The sequence below is a fragment of the Carcharhinus amblyrhynchos genome, unplaced genomic scaffold, assembly GCF_965287045.1.
Source record: "Carcharhinus amblyrhynchos unplaced genomic scaffold, sCarAmb.v2.hapA scaffold_38, whole genome shotgun sequence".
Taxonomy (NCBI): domain Eukaryota; kingdom Metazoa; phylum Chordata; class Chondrichthyes; order Carcharhiniformes; family Carcharhinidae; genus Carcharhinus; species Carcharhinus amblyrhynchos.
In genome coordinates this window covers 4231890-4252458 of record NW_027649779.1, presented here as the reverse complement: position 1 = coordinate 4252458, position 20569 = coordinate 4231890, and the positions used below count along the sequence as shown (strand labels likewise).

General features: G+C 40.8%; 1 gene segment (V, D, J or C); it reads left to right on the top strand.

The window, feature by feature from the left end:
- Window positions 1-8171: 8171 nt before the first annotated feature.
- On the top strand, window positions 8172-19838 carry LOC145362410 (Ig heavy chain C region, secreted form-like). The segment is given in 6 exon segments: window positions 8172-8217; window positions 8357-8689; window positions 9882-9917; window positions 18620-18928; window positions 19135-19343; window positions 19833-19838. Coding segments are annotated over 6 exon segments (939 nt in total).
- The last annotated feature ends 731 nt before the right edge of the window (window positions 19839-20569 follow it).

The window sequence follows — 20569 nt, the reverse complement described above, 5'->3', positions numbered from 1 at the left end:
GAGAATGAAATTTATCTGATTTAGGTGCAGTCTGAGGCAGAGAAAGATAGGAGAGATGTTCAGTGAGTCATTTGAAAGATGCATTGCACTGGCAGCGGAATGGTCAGCTGTACATCACATTCAAGGGCGCCCTGGATAATTCATTCCATTTAGGTATTGACTGAGACATAGAATGTGCAAGTAAATACTGAATGTGTTACTTACATCGTTTTTAAAGTTAGTAAGAATTATTTACACAGTGGTTAGCACTGGAACCTCACACTGTTACGGACACAGGTTCCATTTCGGCCTTGTGTAACTGTATGGTGTTTGAAAAATCACCCCGTGTGTGAGTGGGTTTCCCCCAGGTTTACCGCTTTCCCTCTACAGTCCAAAGATGTACAGGGTGGTTGGAATGGCCATGATCAGTTGTCCTTTACTGTTCATTTACAGTGCAACGTGACATATATTTATTATGATCTTCAATCTCTTTTGAACAAGAGAACGCTACAAGTTTCATCCCAAGCTTTCAAGAAAAGCCTGGCCTGGGTCCCACAGGTCCCTGGATAATATTTATAGGGTCTTCTTCCATACAACAGTCTTGGATCAACCTACAATTCCTTCGTCCCAGGGATTCAGAATCAATTCACTCCGCCCAAAGACACGTAAAAAAAAAGTAAAGAGAAAACGCTGGAATATCTCAGCAAGTCTGGCAGCATCTGTAAGGACAGAGGAGAGCTGACATTTCGAGTCCAATGACCCTTCATCAACGCTTTGTCAAAAGGTCATCTGGACTCGAAACGTCAGCTCTTTTCTCTCATTACAGATATTACCAGGCCTGCTGAGATTTTCCAGCATTATTTTTTTCTGTTGGTTTCAATTCCAGAATACACAGTAATTTACTTTTATACTTCAAACAACACCATTCTTTGGAAATAACACGAGAAACGAAGATTCCTATCTTTACCTTGTCTGTCCCAGATAGACTCCAGTTCCACTGTGAGGAAAATGACCCTTCACCACCACTGAAATTTCCGAGCAAGCCACCCAGTTGTATCAAAGCTTTTATGGAGAGTCAAACAATAAAATCATCTCGAGGGCAAGTTTCACCAAGGTGGTTCACATCCGCCTTTTCAGCAGGGACAATTAATGTTGGTTTTGTCGGTGATGCTCACATCCAGAGGATCAATGAAAACAGCACAAATTGCTGCAGGTTCCAGAAATCTAAACAATAAAAACGCTACTTAGCAGCTCAATGGGCATCAGCAGAGAAGAAGCAGATTCACATTTAAGGTCGAAGCCAGGATGCAAAATCTCTTGATATAACTATAAGCCCCAATATCCGACACAAATCCTCATTTGTCAAATAAAATCGCATTGTGATGGTCATTTATCATATCTCGGTTTGTTAGAGCAAGTTACACATACATTACCTGCTGTATTTCCAACATTATACCAGTGACTAAATTCAGCAAAGGTACATTAGTGAGCTGTAAGAACGTTGGGTCGGCATGAGGTCGGGTAAAATGTTCCATAAATGCAAGTTCCACCAAAATGAAAGTTGTAATTTTCTGGAAGTGCTGGGATTATTGCGGATATATTCATTCTTCCGCCTGATCACAGCAGCATGAACTCATAGAATCCCTACAGTTCGAATGGAGGCCATCCTGTCCAAAAAGTCTGCAGCAGCTCTCGAGCAGAGCACCCTACCTGGGCCCAGCCTTCACCCTATCCCGACAACGATACATATTCACAGGCTAATCCCCCGAACCTACACATCGCTGGACACTAACAGGAAATTTAACATAGACAATCCACCTTGTGAAGGATGCTCTGATGGATAGCTGGTGCAGACTTGATGAATAGAATGGCCTCCTTCTGCACTGTAGGGATTCCGTGATTCTACGTTGCACATCATTGGACGCTAAGGGGCAATTTATCAAAGCCAATCCATCTAACCTGCACATCCTCGCACTGTGTAAGGAAACTGGAACACTCGGAGGGAATTCACATGGATATGGGTCGAATGTGAAAACCACTCACATTCACCCAGGGTTGGAATCGAACGCGTTTCCCTGTGAGGCAGCAAAATTAATTGTATCTCTTAGTGATAACCATATTGGATTTTTTATTCTTCTGTCGTGTGAGTGTAATCAGTATTTGTGACAGGAATATTGAGACATCAGGTCTCTTTTTTTTTAATTGAACTTGTCTAGTTTAAACAGATTAAAACCTCAATCAGATTAACATTCAGAAGAATATCTGTCTGTTCACAGATGCTTCATTAATTGCGACATCAGAACTTTCAGAACTAATTCTGAAATGAAATGTATCATTTTCTTTTAATTAAATACAACTGGTGTTATGAATGTTCAAAAGATCCTATTCATTTCGAACCAACTGTTAAAATTCTTAAAATAAATCGCTATTTTGAGTTGAAACTGATCAATAAGTGACGGTTTATCTGTTTTTGCTGTCATGAACATTTCATTGTAAACAGTGAGGTATTTATGTAAATAAATACAAAAATAGAAATTTCAAATTAGATTGTTGACTGGCAAAAACACAACAAATATTTCCCCACCAACACAGCACTGAAATAGAGACAACCATGCAAATCAATCAACGGATTCCAGCAATGATTGTTTTTCAACATTATTTATTCATCAGTTATGTGAGGAAAAACATCATGATGATGCCTATGTTCGAAGTTAGGAAATAATCCCTCTGATCCCGAAATAAAATGACACAGAAAACACAGAACATCTCTTGTGTTTCATCTCTTTCTCTGTCTTTCTCCTGTGTAGTTCTGTGTCGTGTCTCTCCACGATGGTTCATCGTCTTCACTCCACAGATAAAGTCAATATCTGCCCAAAGTATTCTCTCAGCCAGAGTTACAAGCTTCTAAAATATACAATTAAATTAATTTGAATCCGTCAGTGAGATGTATTCTAAAAGATCTCTTGAACATTCCATGATCTTGAAATGCTTGCTACATTTTCTTTTGCATCTAACCTCGGGTGTAGCTAATGATAAAAATTCGATGTGGCAGCACCAAGGGACCTTTCCCTAGTTTTAGCCGGTGTGATCCCTGTCCTTGGAGTGTTTGACTGGACAGTGTGGAGGAACATTTTCTCTGCATCTCAACGCACTGTAGCTGCCTCTTCAATGTTTGATATGACTTTGTCAACATCAAAATTTAATCCGTATCTAATCTCTGTTGTACCTGACCTGGATGTGTTTTATTGAAGTGTGTAGCCGATTTTTCCTCTGTACCTAGCATCTGCATCCCGAATCTCTAAAGAAAAAGTACAGGAGAAGGTTTACGTCGAATAGAGTCCATTCTCTTTCTGCCTTCATTTTGTTTGAGCTGACTTTGTACAAGGAGGTTCACTCTGTTTCTATACACGATACTGTTCCGGAAATGTTGGATTTGAATAGTGTAGAGGGAGATTCACTTTGTACCGATTCATGCTATTCCTGACTTGGGAGTATTTAATTTGGCAATGCAGACAGAATTTTGCATTCTGCAGCTAAGCCCATGTTACTCCTGTCCTGCAAGTTTATGATGATGCAATCGCCATCTCTACAAATTTCATGGGGATTGAGTTTGTCTCTTTATATTACAGTAAATGTACCCTGTGTCAACTTATATTATGAGGCTATGTATTTCTTTATGTTTCACTGGAGCCTAACTCATTTTGTATTGCATGTAGAATTTTATATTGCCTGTCTCTACTCATATTAATCTTAATCTTTTATCTGTTTACACTAAGTTAGACGCTGTCCCTGTTTATGTTGTACGTAATTTTGCTCTTTATGTAAAGCGAGACGTTGTCTCTACTTATATTAATTTAGATATTTCTCGGTTTGTATCAAACTAGATGCATCCTTGTTTCTGAAATTGACCGTGTCCATGTATATATTGCATTAGACATGGTCTCAGTTTTGATTGCACTGGTCAAAGCCAGTAATGATAAAACTGGCTGGAAGAACGCAATTTTCTACATCCTTCTGCAACTGCAAACTCTATGAGATTTTGGGCTTTGGAAAAGAAGAAGCGATATCTGAAATCTACTTCCGCTGACTGCATTCAAAATGGATACCAATTCCTGTGTAGAATACACCGTCAACAAAGAAGAAAAATCAAAGACAATTACAGCACAAGAAAAGGCCCTTCGGCCCTCCAAGACTGCACCAACCAAATACTGTCGACCCAATACTGCCCGTTTCTGGATCCTGCCTGATAGCAATAATTTTATCCCGACTTATTATCTCTTCTTCTCGAAGAACGGTGTATTAATACAGACATAATTCAAATAGAGGTTTACTTAAGTGCACGAATAATACTGACACATTCTACTGAAATATATCCAGGGTCAGTATCAAACATTACATATCCAGAGAGAATGTCTGGTGCAATGTAAACTGAGTCCTGATCTAGCAGAGTATTAACAGAGTCAGACTGTATTTTAATATAAATAGGGGCCTGATCCAACAAAATAGAAATGAGTGAGTGCCGAGTGCCATGTGGGGGCGGTCAAATGCCAGATTCCAATGACACCCACATCCCATGAAAGAAACATTTTGAAAAAAATGACATTGTCAAGGAAAGGAAAACTGAAACAGTGTATTCTGCAGTTTTACTGATATAGTTGCTTGTGTCGTGAACTGAGATATTGCCGACTAATTAATGATACTGGAACGAGATTTATATGAGCTGAGATGGAGCCAAGTGCATGAGTCATAGTGACTGGTACAAGATTGAGGCATGTTTAATCTGAGACAGAGTCCAGAATGTTCGTGATAGCGACTGATACAGAACACTGACTGATATAAACTAAGGCAGAGCCTACTTTATTCGTAATAATTTTTGATACAGGACCGAGACTGATACACACTGAGATTCGGACAATGCAGCAAAGAGAAGTGCAATAAAATTGAGATATGGCGTAGTCTTAAATAATCAAACACATTGTTTGTGCAGGGTTAACTTAGACATAACTTAGACATGACTTAGACATGACTAATGAACTATTAGTATAGTAACTGTGGCAGAACCATGTGTAACGCATGAAGGCTGTATTTCCAGTTTAGTACACAGCGGCAAATGTTGTGAGACATTAAGAATTAAGATACAGCCTCTTGTCAGATTAGAAGAGACACAGATAATTGTGATCATAACTTAGAAATTATAATATTAACAGGGCCGCTACATCATATATGAATACCCGAAATCGAGCCGAGTGCAGGGAAATAAAACTTAGATAGCACCTCAGATAGAAATGTGATCCAGGCAGAGCCCAGTGTAACACAGAGTCAGAGGCGAGTTGAGTATAGGCAGAAATATAATACGTTTAAAATTAGAAAAACAAACATAGAAAATTTCAGCTCAGAATCAGGCCTTTTGGCCCTTCTTGTCTGTGCCGAACCATTTTTTTGCCTAGTCCCACTGACCTGCACTTGGACCATATCCCTCGACACCCCTCTCATCCATGAACCCGTCCAAGTTTTTCTCAAATGTTAAATGTGACCCCGCATTTACCACTTTATCCGGCACTCGTTCCACACTCCCAACACTCTCTGCGTGAAGAAATCCCCCCATCCCCAATATTCCCTTTAAACTTTTCTCCTTTCACCCTTAACCCATGCCCTCTGTTTTTTTCTCTCCCCTAGCCTCCTTATTTCATAAGATTTTGGCGTCACTGGTGAAGTCAACTTTTGTTGTTGTATCCTAATTTCCTTTGAGAATGTGGTGACAGGCTTTGGAAAGCTGGTGAGTGGGGTGTTCTTCGAGACAGCTACTTTTTCCAGAATGGCATTGAGATTTTTGAGTGGGACAAGTCGGGCAAGTAGAGAATATTCAATCGTTTATGTTGCAACAGAGGCCTGTTCATGTGCGGTATTGTCCTTTGTTCTTTGTTCATACTCCTCACTTTTGTCTTGTAGATGACGGATAGAGTTTGGGAATTCAGGAAGTCAGCTGTTCACAGCAGGACTCCTGGCATCTGAACTGCTCTTGCAGCCACATGATTAAAATGCCTGTTCCAGTTCAGATTTTCATGAATTCTAATGCCCAGGATGTTGGTAGTCAGGGATTCTGCGATAATAATGCTACTTAATGTCAAGGGGAAATCGTTGGAATCTCCCTTATTGGAGATGGTCATTACCTGCCACTTGTGTGGCATTAATGTTATTTGCCATTCATTAACCCAAGACTGAATGTTTTCTCAGAAGTGGCCTAGAGAAGGAGTCCAAGGGAATTTGGGACAGGAAAAACTGCTGGTCTTTACCAACTCAAACATTCCATGGAAAAATAAGGGAAATAAAACACAAACATACATGTTCATGTATCATCTGTCTGAGGCATCTCTCAGTTTGCCTGTAATTCTTTATATCCATCCATCTATCGCAATATCTTGATGCGTTGGAGAAAAAAGATCATCTTTGTTATTAATGGGGTGCCAAAGAATCTGGGTGACTTTCCTTTCTTTAGAGCTGGGAAACATCATCTAGATTCACAACTTTTAAAAACTAAAGTGCCTCCAATACTGTTGCTGGGTAGATTTGTATATAAATAGTCCGCATTGGCAACGTGACGGGTTTTAAGTTGGCTTGTAGCCAAGCGGTCAGCACTGAGGAAAGTGATCTTTGATCTACTGCACAAACAGCCCCAGATGTTTCCTGTCAATAACTTTGAGTATTTGACAGCAGCCTGGATTGCTGCCAAATACTGTGTGGGACAGATTAGCGTGAAGCTGAATGGACAAAATGGGATTCAGCCATTTAAACAATAAATGTTTCATTCCCTCAAGAAAGGCACATTTTAAATCGTAATCATTCTAATCAAATATTTTCATTCAATGTCCTGTTCGTTATCTGAGTAAATAGTATCGCAAAACAATAAAGTGACCCAATGTTTTTTTTTGTATAGTTTCCAAGTAAATTTCATTCCAATAATTAATGTTTATTAACCACTTCATGAAATGTGAGAGAGAGATGTTGATGGGACCAATTCCCCAGTGAAGTGAAATCGATGCAATGACATGAAATAGTATTAAAACAACATCTTAAAACTGAGATGAACACCGGGGATTCCTGGAATATTCTGAAAGTTTTGCACCCGACTGATCTTGTGCCAGGTTTGCACCGTGTTCTATTGTACAGAATAATCTGATTTCTGTTATTGAATAGTTCCTCTCATAGCTGCCCATGAGTGGAGAAATGATCAGTTCATAACCTGATACAATGGAAGATAAAACATTTATCCTTGTGATACTGTGCGATGTGCCGCAAAGTCCTGATATCTTTTGTTCCCAATACCAGTGAATGTTAGACAGCCGATGGCCAATAGAGTGAGCTGTAATGATCTGGATGCTGAAGGAGAACTTTAATGATCTCAGTGTCCGTTCCGATTCATTAACTTCTCCGTCAAAAATCAATTTAATTTTATGTTTCTCTGTCAACTCACTGTTTAATTATGAGGAGGGCGGGAGTCCTATTATTTTCAAAGAACTGCCTTCGACATTGGGGAAGTTTGACAAATATAAGGAGAAACATTGTGTCGTGTGAGATTTTCTTCTCATCTCCAAACCCAAATTGTACAGTGATAGCCATCCACGCTGCAAATCGAATCGCTTTCTTCATCCCCCGCATTTAGTTACAGAAATCGATAACTTTTTTTCTGATAAATTGTGCTTTATTATTGTAAAGTGTCAGAGACCCGGAATTGTTGCAAAATAGACTGACAGTTTATTTATTTTCCAAAAATGTTACTTCATCATTTTTAGATGTGTCTTCTTGTTAGGGGCTTGATAATAAAAGCACCACATTTACAATGGAATTAGTTTTTTTAAAAAAATAAAGAGATGATGAACTGTAATATCACCATCAGAAATAATGGGGACAATACAATGAACAGATTCAGCCAAACTAATAACTCAACACAGGTAAAATGTCCATTTTAATATGAATCTATTGTAAATCTCCGAGTCCATTCTGTTGGGGGTGCGGAAGGTGGGACGTGGATCCAGGCGCCGCCTCCAGCAGGGAATCAACAGGCGGCGCCTGGAAAGCCGCCCCCTTCTGCCGGGTATTTAAATACCGCTCACTGGGACCGGAATCCAACAGTCCGGGAGCTGGTTTGTTCACTGAGTTCCTGACACAACCGTTTCCCCCAAATCACCAGAAAGATGAGGTCGGCCATTTCTCTCAGTTTGTTGCTGACTTTCTTATCCGGTGAGTATTTTTTTTTATTATTGTTCAAGTCTCTCACTGTTACTGTCTCAGTGTTAGTCTCTCTCTCTGGAATGTTCCAGAGTCAGCAATCATTTCACTAAGATTCATCCTCGTTTTTTTTTTAAATTTATTTTTACAGGTGTCCAGTCGGAGAATGTATTGACTCAGCCAGAGGCAGAGACCGGGCATCCCGGAGGCTCCCTGAGACTGACCTGTAAAACCAGCGGATTCAGTATTGGCAGCACTTATATGTATTGGGTCCGACAGGTTCCCGGACAGGGGCTGGAGTGGCTGCTGTGGTACTTTAGTTCATCCAGCAACAACTACATCCCAGCAATTAAGGATCGATTTACTGCGTCCAAAGAGACTTCAAACAACATCTTCTCTTTGGAGATGACGAGGCTGAAGATCGAAGACACCGCCATCTATTACTGTGCAAAAGACCACAGCGAGAGGAACCAGGGATGGACCCGAACAAGAACAGCTCAAGAGGGAATTCAGCAACTTCCATCATAACCTGAAGGTCAGTATCTGTTTTAAATATAATAGTAACGACAGTGATCAGAATCAAAACACAAACTACTTCTGACAAACCTAACTTAGTGAAAATTAAACATTAAATCAGTAAAACACACAGACATAATGAGCCGAGATTTTCAGTCTGTTTATATTTACTGTTTCAGCTGGATATAATGCTCGTTTTACTATTTCTGATACTTGGTGGAGGTGTTTCTAGATTGTGTTTTGTAAACAGCTGCATAAATTGTAAATTACATCAGGAATACGGGTCTATTTGAAGTAAATATTGAGCGGCAGTACTGAACAGAGAGTGAGTGCAGTTTTTTGTGCGGGTGTGTGTCACTGTGATGCTACGGGGGTCACAGTGCTGAGCACAGCGACATCCTCATACAAAAACCTCAGGGAAAGATATTGTTCAAATTAGCAATCAGTACCACAGCAGCATTTCCAAAGTAAACGAGGCTTCAAAGAAATAATGTGTGGACGTAATATTAGTTTGTGATTAGGTATAAAACTCTTTCCATAAAATCGATATTGACCGACATGCTAAATCTACACGGAGAGTTTAAAAGCAATCCGATACCCTTTCTAAATATAATGACCAGGTCAAGCTGAAATAACTCACTCATTCGCTCTTGGATGAGGCAGAATCAGATTTTTCACGGAGCAGTGAAATTAAATCTCTGTATTTTCCAGTTAGCAGATGGGCACAGTATTTGACATTCTGTGTCTCACTGTGATAACTGGGTGACACAACAGTTACTGTCAATACAAAACCCCTCAGCGCTAATTGACCGAGCCTGTTTTACAATCCAGCATTATTTACAGTGCTGTATTATTTATATCCCAGCACGACACAAATAGCGAGAATTAATACGGAAAATTTATGATAACTATTTGATTATCAGTTAGTGTTTTCAATAACTTGATCATGTGATCCTCTGTGAAATATAAAACATTAAGGTTATTTATGTTGACCGAACGGTATCCACCAGGGTAGTAAGAATGTCATGAAAAATGCAGTGAATTACGTTCTCTCTGTCTTGTGATTTTGTTTAAAAACTGATGGATTTCTGCCTATTTTGTGCAGGGATGGTTATTGTATGGCCCAGCCTAGAGAATGTGACACTGTGACGCTATGGGCTACTGGGGACAAGGGACCATGGTGACGGTGGCTGCAGGTAAGGACCATGCATTTATTTAGTCAGTGTTTTATTTGAGCTTTTGTTTTATATTTTTCTCGATTTTATTAATTCACTTGTTCACTGAAATGTGGTTTGGTGGATTCTGTGCTGAAAATCTTTACAATGTTTCAGGTGCTCCTGCTTAAATTGGGGTTACAGAATTCTACTGTTAATTGATAAAAGGTGAATTCAGTCTCTTGTTGTGATTTGGTGTTTATCTGCTGAGGACAGTGTGTGTGTCTGGGTTACATTAAATGCCTTCCTTTTGTTAAACAGTTCGGCGTTTCTGCAATGTTTAATCTCAGTGACATCTAGTGGCTGCGAGTTGCACCATCTACTCCACAAGTGTTAGAAATCGAACCCAGTCTGAGCAAGATGTGTTAAAGTTTCTGCATTAATGTCATGAACATGTTCGGCTGAATCACAATGCTGGTTTTGTTATGTTATTGCTGTGCTCAGTTTAATTATTAATTACTTTGGTGATGGGCGGATTGGCTGGATTTTTAACTGAGATTTTCCGCCAATGTGAAATTTGATTCTGTTGAAACTGTTTGTAGAATTGAGCTGTTTCTGCATGAACCGGGGTTCAGTCCCTCAGTGATGTATTTTTCTGGTGAGGAGATTGTCTGTCTTGGTGACATTGAAGAAGTGAAATTTGTGAAATGGTTTGGCGATTCTGCATTGTTCACACTCCGTCATACTGAGCTGTTAAACACTTTGTGATTGAATCCAGAGTCTGCGGGTTTTAAACTATTTCACGTGTGCCTACACAGAGAAATCAGGCAGGGTTTATTGTATTTGTTTTTTTTTTAATCGTAACTGATAATTGCTGGTTAAATCAAACCACCGTTTACGCCATTCGTCCAAAACACAGTTTGCCACTGCATTCCCAATTTGGGGTACGTGCAATGTTTTACCTGATGGCTGCAGGCAAATGTATAAATATGTTTGAAATCTTTTTGAAATATGACCCAATATGAATAGAATGTGGTAAAGTTTCAATGTTAATTTGTTGCACATATTTCACCTCCTCGCAATGCTGTTACTCTTATTCCAGATTTCTGTTTAGTTTAGTCATTCATATATTTGGTGACGAGTTGGTTTGCCGGATTGGATATTTTGATTTTCTTGCGATGATATTTTTGATTTCATTGAATGGCTACATTCAACGGATTCATTCCCTCATTGATTTGTTTTGGTGTGTTTCTGTTGAGGAGGTTCTGTGGTTCGGTCACAATGAATGTTTAAAATGTGCGAAATGGTTTGGTGTTTCGGCATTGTTTCTGCATTGTTTAAACTCGGTGGCACTGAAGTTACATGTTGTCTGGTTAACTGCAAAGAATCGATGAGTGTGAAAATCCTTGTAGGAGAAAAAGGCAGGTTTTGGAAAAAAATAAACATATTACAGCATTTTTTAATTAAATTTTAACTGCCGTTTACAAACTAAAATAAATCGTGACATACAACGTTCATTCGGACACCAAGTCGTTGCTGCATATACAGACTTCTCATTAACAATTTTAATCGTAAAATTAATATAAATTAAATATTTTTAAATCGGTAATATAATTCCATGTTCACCACAGATTGTTTTATATTAATATCATTATTCATTAATCCCTCCAAATAGTTGTACTGTACTTCGCACACAACTGACATGACCTTAAATGTTTTTAGGCTGGAAATATTTTGTGATAATTCAGGAAACTGTTTCAATGATAACAAACTGTTTCCACAGCATTGCTTAGTTCATCAAGATACTTTGCATTAATTGTTATGTCCCAATGAAGTTCGTTTTCACGTAAATACGAATTTTAGAGAAGAAGACGTGGCTATTTGGCATTTTGGGTCCGATTATTACATTCTTTCTGTGGAGGCACAGCATTCCTTCCAATTCATTTGTAGTTGGATGACAAGGCAGTTACTTACTAATGTAATCTCAAAATTTTTGAAATGGTTTGGTGTTTCTCAATTGCTTCTGTATTTTTTGAGTACCGTGATCCTGAGCGGTTACACTTTTTTCCAGCTAAATGAACAAAAAAAAAGTTTAAAAAATTATTTTCAGGATAAAACAAACAAGTATCAAAAAAAAAATAAATGCATGCCAGGGTATTTTATTCATGTTAACTAATAGTTGCAGATTATAATAAAACATGAATTATAATTCTTACTGCGTCACTATATCTCTGTTAAGGACATTACACTACCCTGAATCTGTTACATTTGATGCGCTTATTTTCAGAAAAAAAGGATATATTTTATGCCCAATTTTCTAGTTTAAGACAGAGAGGTACAGGTAGTTAAAAGTCGAAGGGGATTTTGAAATTAATATCAGTTTAATTTAAAATAAGTTATTAATTGTTTGTTGTAATTTGACAATTGACCACTTAGAATCCCACATTTTGAACAATCTTGACAGAGTGAACACAGTTTTCTGACAGGTGGAATTCGTTAACACTAAACAATGGTTCAATTAATGGTGTTTGAATTGTTGTAAGTGTCAACAGAAACTGGATAGAGATTGACAAGTTAGTACATGAAATTCAAAAAGATTAATTTATATACAAATATTATAATAATATTATAATAGTAATATTTGTTCTACGCTTAATCATAGCATCATGGCCCCATACTGCTGAAAACAGAATAAATGTTGAATAAAGATGAATACATGACAGGATAGAAGAATCAATTCTATTGGAATATTATGTTTAATTCTTATTAATTATTATACTGAAGAAAAAGTCTCGACTTATTTTGTGCATCATTTATCAATGTTGCAGAGGATTCGAATCAATTGTCCTCATTGAATTTTTCACTGTTTAATTCAGATCTTCTTAAATTAATCAATATTTTCAGTCAGTAAATTATATGGATGATCCAAATTATTCAATCTAAGAAGCAGATTCATCGATCTCAAACTGCCAGGCCGTTACAGCAAATACAAATACAGAAGCATGCATTTTAACACGTTTGTAGGTTATAATAAGGCATTGGCAGTAAAAGTGGAAATGAAAAACATGACAACGTGATTCGATTTTAGCAAATTAATTACAGATGTTTGAATATTTCCATTCAGTAATTTGAAGTTTATTGTTTAAGATTTAATTGAAATCTAATTACTTCACAGTGTTCGAGTCAAAGGCAAGTTTTGAATGATTGAAAACTGATTTTATTACGGAGCACAAATCAGTAACAGGAGAACAAACCACCAATTAATAATAACAAAATATAATATTGGTGCTAATTAATTCAAAACAAGAAACCTTGAATATTGCACTGGTGTACAAAATACAATCCGTTTTAGAGAATACTTAATTGTATCAAAAATGAATTCAGAAACAAAACATTTCTTTACTGAGCTCTGCTCAGCTCGATAAAGTATTTTGCCTTTATTCATGTGTTGACTACATTTAATGAAGAAATTAGTTCGTATCGTGTAATGGTTTTCAATGTTAATGTTTCCATGCTTGTTTAATTCTTATGATGTTATGGCATCTCTGTTAAAGACATTGAACTGTCCTGAAACAGATATTTTTGATTGTTCATTTTCAGCGAAATTACATCTTTATGAGAGGTGATACAGATAGAGATAAATAATTAAAAGTCAAGGGAATTTGTTTTTTTTCAAATGACTATCAGTTTAATTTAAAATAGGTTATTTTTTTTGTTGTTGTAAGTTGACTATTGATCAATGAGAATCCAAAAGTTTGAATGAAGTTTACAGATTGAACAGATCTTTCTGCCGGGAACTCGGCTGTTGCACCGTTTGTGTCTGTTCTGTTTCTGAGCGCGTGGTCACCGTGCTGGGGGCAGGAATCTGTCTGACTGGTTATAAACCTTCTGGCCCCTTCTGCTGTATTTCGGGGACTGAAATTTGATTTATTTCTTCAATACACTTGTATCTGTGAGAATTATGACTGGCTCGGCGTCTCAGAAATTAGATCCCGAAAGCATATGGTGTCCATCAGAGAAGCAGAAACTTCAGACTGTAGAGGGAGAATTGGGTGATTTTTAAGCAGTGATGTACCCGCCTTGGGAATGTTCGAATAACAAATACAAAGTGAGATTTACTATGTCGTGCTCCGTACTACAGCAGCCCCTGAACTGTTTAGTATGACAATTGAAGGGTCAAATTCATTTACATCTTGTTTTGAATCTTCTAAAGACATTTTAGAGTCATTTGCTCGGCCAGAATTTTTAATCTTCCCTAATTGTTCCTTGAGAAAGTGTTGATATGAAACATCCTTGAAGAACAGCAGTCCATCTGCTGCAGACATTCGCCGTGCTGTTGGGCAGGAAGCTCCAGGATTTTGACCCTGCGACCAGGAATGAACCGAGATATTGTTTCAGGTCAGGATGGTGTGTGTTTTGGGGGGGAACTTACGGGTTGTAGTGTTTCAGATGTGTCTGCTGCCCTTGTCCTGTTAGGATGTAAAGGCAGCGGGTTTGGACAGTTTATTCTATGGAGCCTTGGTGAGTTGCTGCAGTGCATGTTGTATATAATACACACAGTGCTGACACTGCTTGTTAGTGATGGAGAGAGTGAATAGGGTGAATGAGGAGGTGGGTAAACTTGTGGGTGGCTTTGCCCTGGATTGTGTCAGATTGCGTGAGGTTTTACAAGTTTCTCTCATCGAGGAAAGAGGAAATTATTCAATTGTGACTGACTTGTGAGAGATTTAAATGTTTTTCCAACACTTGCCCCGCAGTCCGCATTGTGCTCGCTTGTCACTCCCACTTACTGTGTGAGTGGGTGAGTATGTGTGGAGTGAGGGTGCTTTTCCAGACTGAATCAGCCAGATAGAGACTTACACACTCTCACACACATAAATACACACATACAGACGCTCATATTCTCTCACACGTACAGACACACACTTACTTTCTCTCTCAAACGATATTTCACACACATTCTCTTTCTCTCTCGGTCTACATACTCTGTCTCAAATACAAATACAGACATACTCTCGTTCTCTCAATCAGTCTCTCACATCTCATACAGAAAAACACTCACGCACACACTTCCACACACATTCTCTCTAACACACAGACACACACATACGCACACGTACACACAAGCATAGTCTCACACTCTCGCACACGCACTCTCTCTGCCACACTCTGTCACACACACTCAAGTGGTCTCACATTTATTCACACACACTCTCCCTCAATTCCTCTTGCACACACATCTATCTCTCTTTCTCTGTCTCTCACACACACACACACACATATATTTCTATCCCTTTTGCACGCACTATTTCGCGCCTTTACATTCTTGCTCTCACACACTAGCTCTCTCACGAACAATGTCTCACAAACATAGACCGAGACACACACTCTAACTTATACAGCAAGATGGTGATGGTTGTTGGAGGTCAAACATCTAAGTTGAGATATCACTGCAAGAGTTCGGCAGGGGACTGTTCTGGGACCAACAATCTTCTATTGCTTCATCAATGACACATTCCATCCAACATGAGGTCAGAAGTAGGGATTTCCATGTGTTACACCGGACACAAAGACACAATCAATAAGAAGGGATCTGGCTGAGACTAAGTCCGCCTGGCTCCCTAATACTGGTGTAAACTTGGTGTTTGATTCCTGTGTGACCCTAGTTTTGCTGGAAGCTTCCCTTCCAGCTCCCTCAGTCTGTCTATTTGTTCACTGATCCGTGTTTCTGAAAGAAAGGCCCCGACATTAAAGCAGCTGCCCGGTGATCTACACTGATTCCTGACTTTACACAGCCCTGTTACTGAAAGCTGATCAATGGAGAGAATCGGGAAAAGATCGATGGAGAGGGAGAGGAGGAGGTGGCTCACTGACTCTCTCACCCTCACCCACACTCACTCACTCACCCTCAATCTCTCATCCTCACTCAAATAACTTCACTCACTCACCCTCACTTACCCACCTTCCCTCACTGACACACTCTCACTCACTCACCCTCATTCACTCACCCTGAATCTCTCATCCTCAATCAAATAACTTCACTCACTCACCTTATCTTACCTCCCTTCTCTCTCTGACACACTCTCTCATTCAATCTCCCTCACTCACTCACCTTCACTCACTCAACCACAATCACTCACCCTCACTCACACATTCTCATTCACGCTCACTCTCTCGCCCTCACTCCCTCGCCCCCACTCCCTCGCCCTCACTCCCTCGCCCTCACTCCCTCGCCCTCACTCCCTCGCCCTCACACACTCACCCCCACTCACTCATCCTCATTGACCCTTACTCACTCGCCTTCAAGCACTCGCCCTCAAGCACTCGCCCTCAAGCGCTCGCCCTCACGCACTCGCCCTCACGCACCCAACCTCACGCACTCAACCTGACGCACTCAACCTCACGCACTCAGCCTCACGCACTCAGCCTCACGCACTCAACCTCATGCACTCACCCGCAGAAACTCACTGATCCTGATTCACCCTGAGTCACTCACCCTCACACACTCACTCACTCACAATCACTCACTCATGTTTGCTCACTCACTCTCATCCATTCTCACTCACTCACCCACAAGCACTCAGACACCCTTATTCAACCTCGCTCATTCACTCAAACACACACCCTGACTCACTCATCCTCACACCCTCACTCACGCACCCACATTCACTCTCTCACACGCACTCACCCTCACGCATCTTCATTAACTCACTGTCACTCAGCCACCCACACTGATACACCATCACTCACTCAACCTCAGTCACTAATCCTCACTCACTGACTTAGACCCTCAGTCAGTCACCAACATTCATACTCACCTTCATTCACTCATCCCACTAATCCACCCTCACTCACTCACTCCATTCACTAACGCTCACTCACTCACCCCACTTACCCACCCTCACTCATCCAGTCTCACTCACTCTCACTCACTCACCCAACTTACCCACCCTCACTCATCCAGTCTCACTCACTCTCACTCACCCTCACTGACTCACCCCATTCTCTCACAATCACTCACTCACCCCACTTACCCACCCTCACTCATCCAGTCTCACTCTCACTCACCCTCACTGACTCACCCCATTCTCTCACAATCACTCACTCACCCCACTTACCCACCCTCACTCATCCAGTCTCACTCACTCTCACTCACACTCACTCACCTACCCACCCTCAATCACCCAGACTCACCCGCACAAACTCAAGCTCAATGACCCTCTCTCTGTGTCTCCCTCACTTCCGCCAGGTCACCCATTCAAACTCACGCAAACACATTCACTCACACACCCTCACATACTCGTCATCACTCAACTTCACGCACGCTAACTCACAAATCCTCAATCACTCATCCTCATCAAACACCTCCACTCACTCACCCTCATTCTCCCACCCATCCACATTCATTCTCCCTCACACACTCTCACACACCACCCTCAGTAACACACCCTGACTCACTCACTCTCACCCCTCACTTACTCAGTTACATTCACTCCCTCACCTTCATTCACTCAATCTCACTCGCTTTCACTCACCCACCTCCACTAACCTTCACGCATCCTCACTCACTCTCCCTCATTCTTTCAATCTTGCTTACCTACACTCATCCAACCACCTTCACTCACCTACCCTCTCTCACTCACCGTCATTTACTCACGCTCTCTTACCCTCACCCACACTTACTCACCCTCAATCACTCATCGTCACTCAAAGAAGTTCGCTCACTTAAACTCTCTTACCCACCTTCCGTCACGCATGCACCGTCACTCATCCACTCTCACTCATTTAATCACTCACCCTCACACACTCACATTCTCTCACCCACACTCACAAAATCTGTGTGGGGAAGGTCTGCAATGAGAGATAAGAAAGATCTCAAGCAGCAGTTTGGTGTTTAAATGTGGGAGCTGCCCTGGGAATGCAGAGAACTGAAGGGAGTCGCTGGGGGCTCGGGGCCAGGGACAATGACAAAGAGTCAGGGGAGAACAGGAGGCGAGGGAAAGGGCAGAGATCCGGGGTGGGGGGAGGGCAGAGAGCCAGGGGAAACAGCAGAGAGCTGGGGGAAGGGCAGAGAGGCGGGGGAAAGGGCACTAGTGTGGAGATGCCGGGGTGAGTTTGGTGTGGGCACAGTAAGGATCTCACTGCACCAGGTTAAAGTCCAACAGGTTTATTTGGAATCACAAGCTGTTGGAGCTCCCTCATCAGGTAAGTGGATGATATGAACGAAGAGAAAACTTCTTCATCACAAGGTGCTGTTTGAGAAATAAATGGTTGCTGCAATAATGGAGAAATTTTTTGCTGTTCACTGTTAATCCAGTGAATGACATGTCATTGTGAGACTAACAGAATGTGTTTTTTTTCCTTCCTAATTTGATAGAAGTGGAGACAGGGATATGAGTTTCTACAGAGATGACAATTCCCAAATGATAAAAGTAACATAATCTCAAAGGCGGAAGAAAGTTTTAATCGGGAAGTGTTAGGAAAGTCCATAATTTTAATCAATGTTCGAGATAGAAACATAGAAAATAGAAGCCGGAGTAGACCATTCGGCCCATTGAGCCTAGTCCACCATTCACTTTGGTCGGAGCTCATCAATATCCTGATCACACCTACTACCCATATCCCTTCATCCCTTCAACACCAAGAACTATATCTAATACAGAAACATATTTGTCACAATATGTTTGATGACTTAATAAACGCAAATAAGAGTCTAACTTGTTCAATCGGCTATTCTTTCCCAGTGACACCGTCTCCGCCCACTCTCTACGGCCTGGTCTCCTCCTGTCAGCAACAGAACTCCGACGGCTCCATCACTTACGGCTGTTTGGCGATGGATTACCTTCCAGATATTTCCAAAGTGACATGGAAGAAAAATGGGCAGCCGTTCACCACTGGGTTTAAGACGTACCCTTCAGTGAGAAACACGAAGGGAACCTACACCCTGAGCAGCCAGTTAACCATCAGCAACTCAGCGGGAGAATGTCCCAGAATTGACTGTGAGGTTCAACACAGCAGCTCTGTCAAGAGCGTTGAAATACCATGTAAGTGTTGTGGAGCTTGTGTAAAACAGAAACACTGTGCTTAACACGTCGGGCCTTGGTTATAACTCAGTTAAATAGATGTGCATAATCCAGACCCCTGGATTGTTCCGGCTAGTATCTATTGACTGCAAATGAGTTGCTAATGTAGACAAAAGTTTAATTGATCCACATCTTCTGGAAATGACGAATGTGCTTTTTTTCTGAAGGTCCTAAAGTTTTCCATCCAACCATTATCCTCACCGTGAGTTCGAGTGAAGAAATCTCAAGCAGCAAATTAGCAACCATCGTCTGTTCAATCATCGATTTCCAGCCAAAGTCACTGACGGTGAAATGGCTGAAGAATGGGGAACCCGTGGATTCAGGAATTGTCACCTCTCCCGCCTGTCAAGTGAACAGGAACTTCTCGGCCAGCAGCCGGCTGACAGTCTCCGCTGGGGAATGGTTCAGCAAAGCGGTCTATACCTGCCAGGTCACTCACCAAGGAAACACTCAGAGTCTGAACATCAGCGCATCTCGGGGTAAGAGACTCAAATCGTGCATAAAATATACCATTCTGCTGTTAATTGAAATTAGGGATCTATTAAAGTTTGTAGAAAGCATCGAACAATTTCTAAGTTATTGTCATGTAGTTTGCTGCATTCGGACAGTGCCCCACTCAGAATTTCATCACAACAGCAATTTTTGTTATTGCTTCCTGAGATGTGCATTTATATTCCATCCCTGAGGGCACTTAAGTGTCAACCACGTTGCTGTGAATCTGGAGTCACATGCATGCCAGGCCAGAGAAAAACAGCAGGTTTACTTTTCTAAAGGACATTCGTGAACCAGGTGGGTTTTTACAACAATGGCTTCATGATGATCATTTGACTTTTAATCACAGATTTTTATTAAATTCCCATTTCACCATCTGCAGTGGTGAGATTCGAATCTGTTTCCCCAGAGCTTTGCCCTAGGTTACAACTCTATTGACAACACACCATGCCACTGTCTCCTTTTCAAATAATGTTCCCTTCTATCTTGAAGTGAGTGAAGTGGCCTTGATGTCACTATTTTGCTTGAGACAGCCGGTAAGACTTGGAGAGACAGTCGGTATCGGACTGTTTCACAGGTCACAGCACAGGGGTAAAATATTGCAAAATGCATCTTAACCTTATAAACCAACGGGCAGTACTTTGTCCCTGAGTTCAGGATGGTATCAGTTGTAATGCTGATTCATGAGAATGATACAGCAGCTACAATACTTTAATAAAGGGAATAATTTCATAGAACAAGCTGGTTTGCCATCGCCTATAGAAATTGAAAGGCGATAGTTGGAGATTGATACTTCGAAGGCAACTTCGTCTCATTCAGGCTGAAGACTGCTGTCCTGTCTCTGAAGGGGAACTAGGGTTGATTTTCATTTTTCATTCACAGGTCCTCTCCAATGCCATGAATCCACAGTGAAGATACAGCCACCACCAATAGAACAGGTCTTACTGGAGGCGACCGCGACCTTAACCTGCATCATTTCTCATCCTCCTGATGGAGTTAACGTGTCCTGGATCCGAGACAGGAAGTATTTGAAATCAGAGATTGCCGAAAAGCCCGGAGCGGATCGTGACAGCGTGATCAGCAAATTAAGCATCTCCACACAAGCCTGGCTGAGTGCGG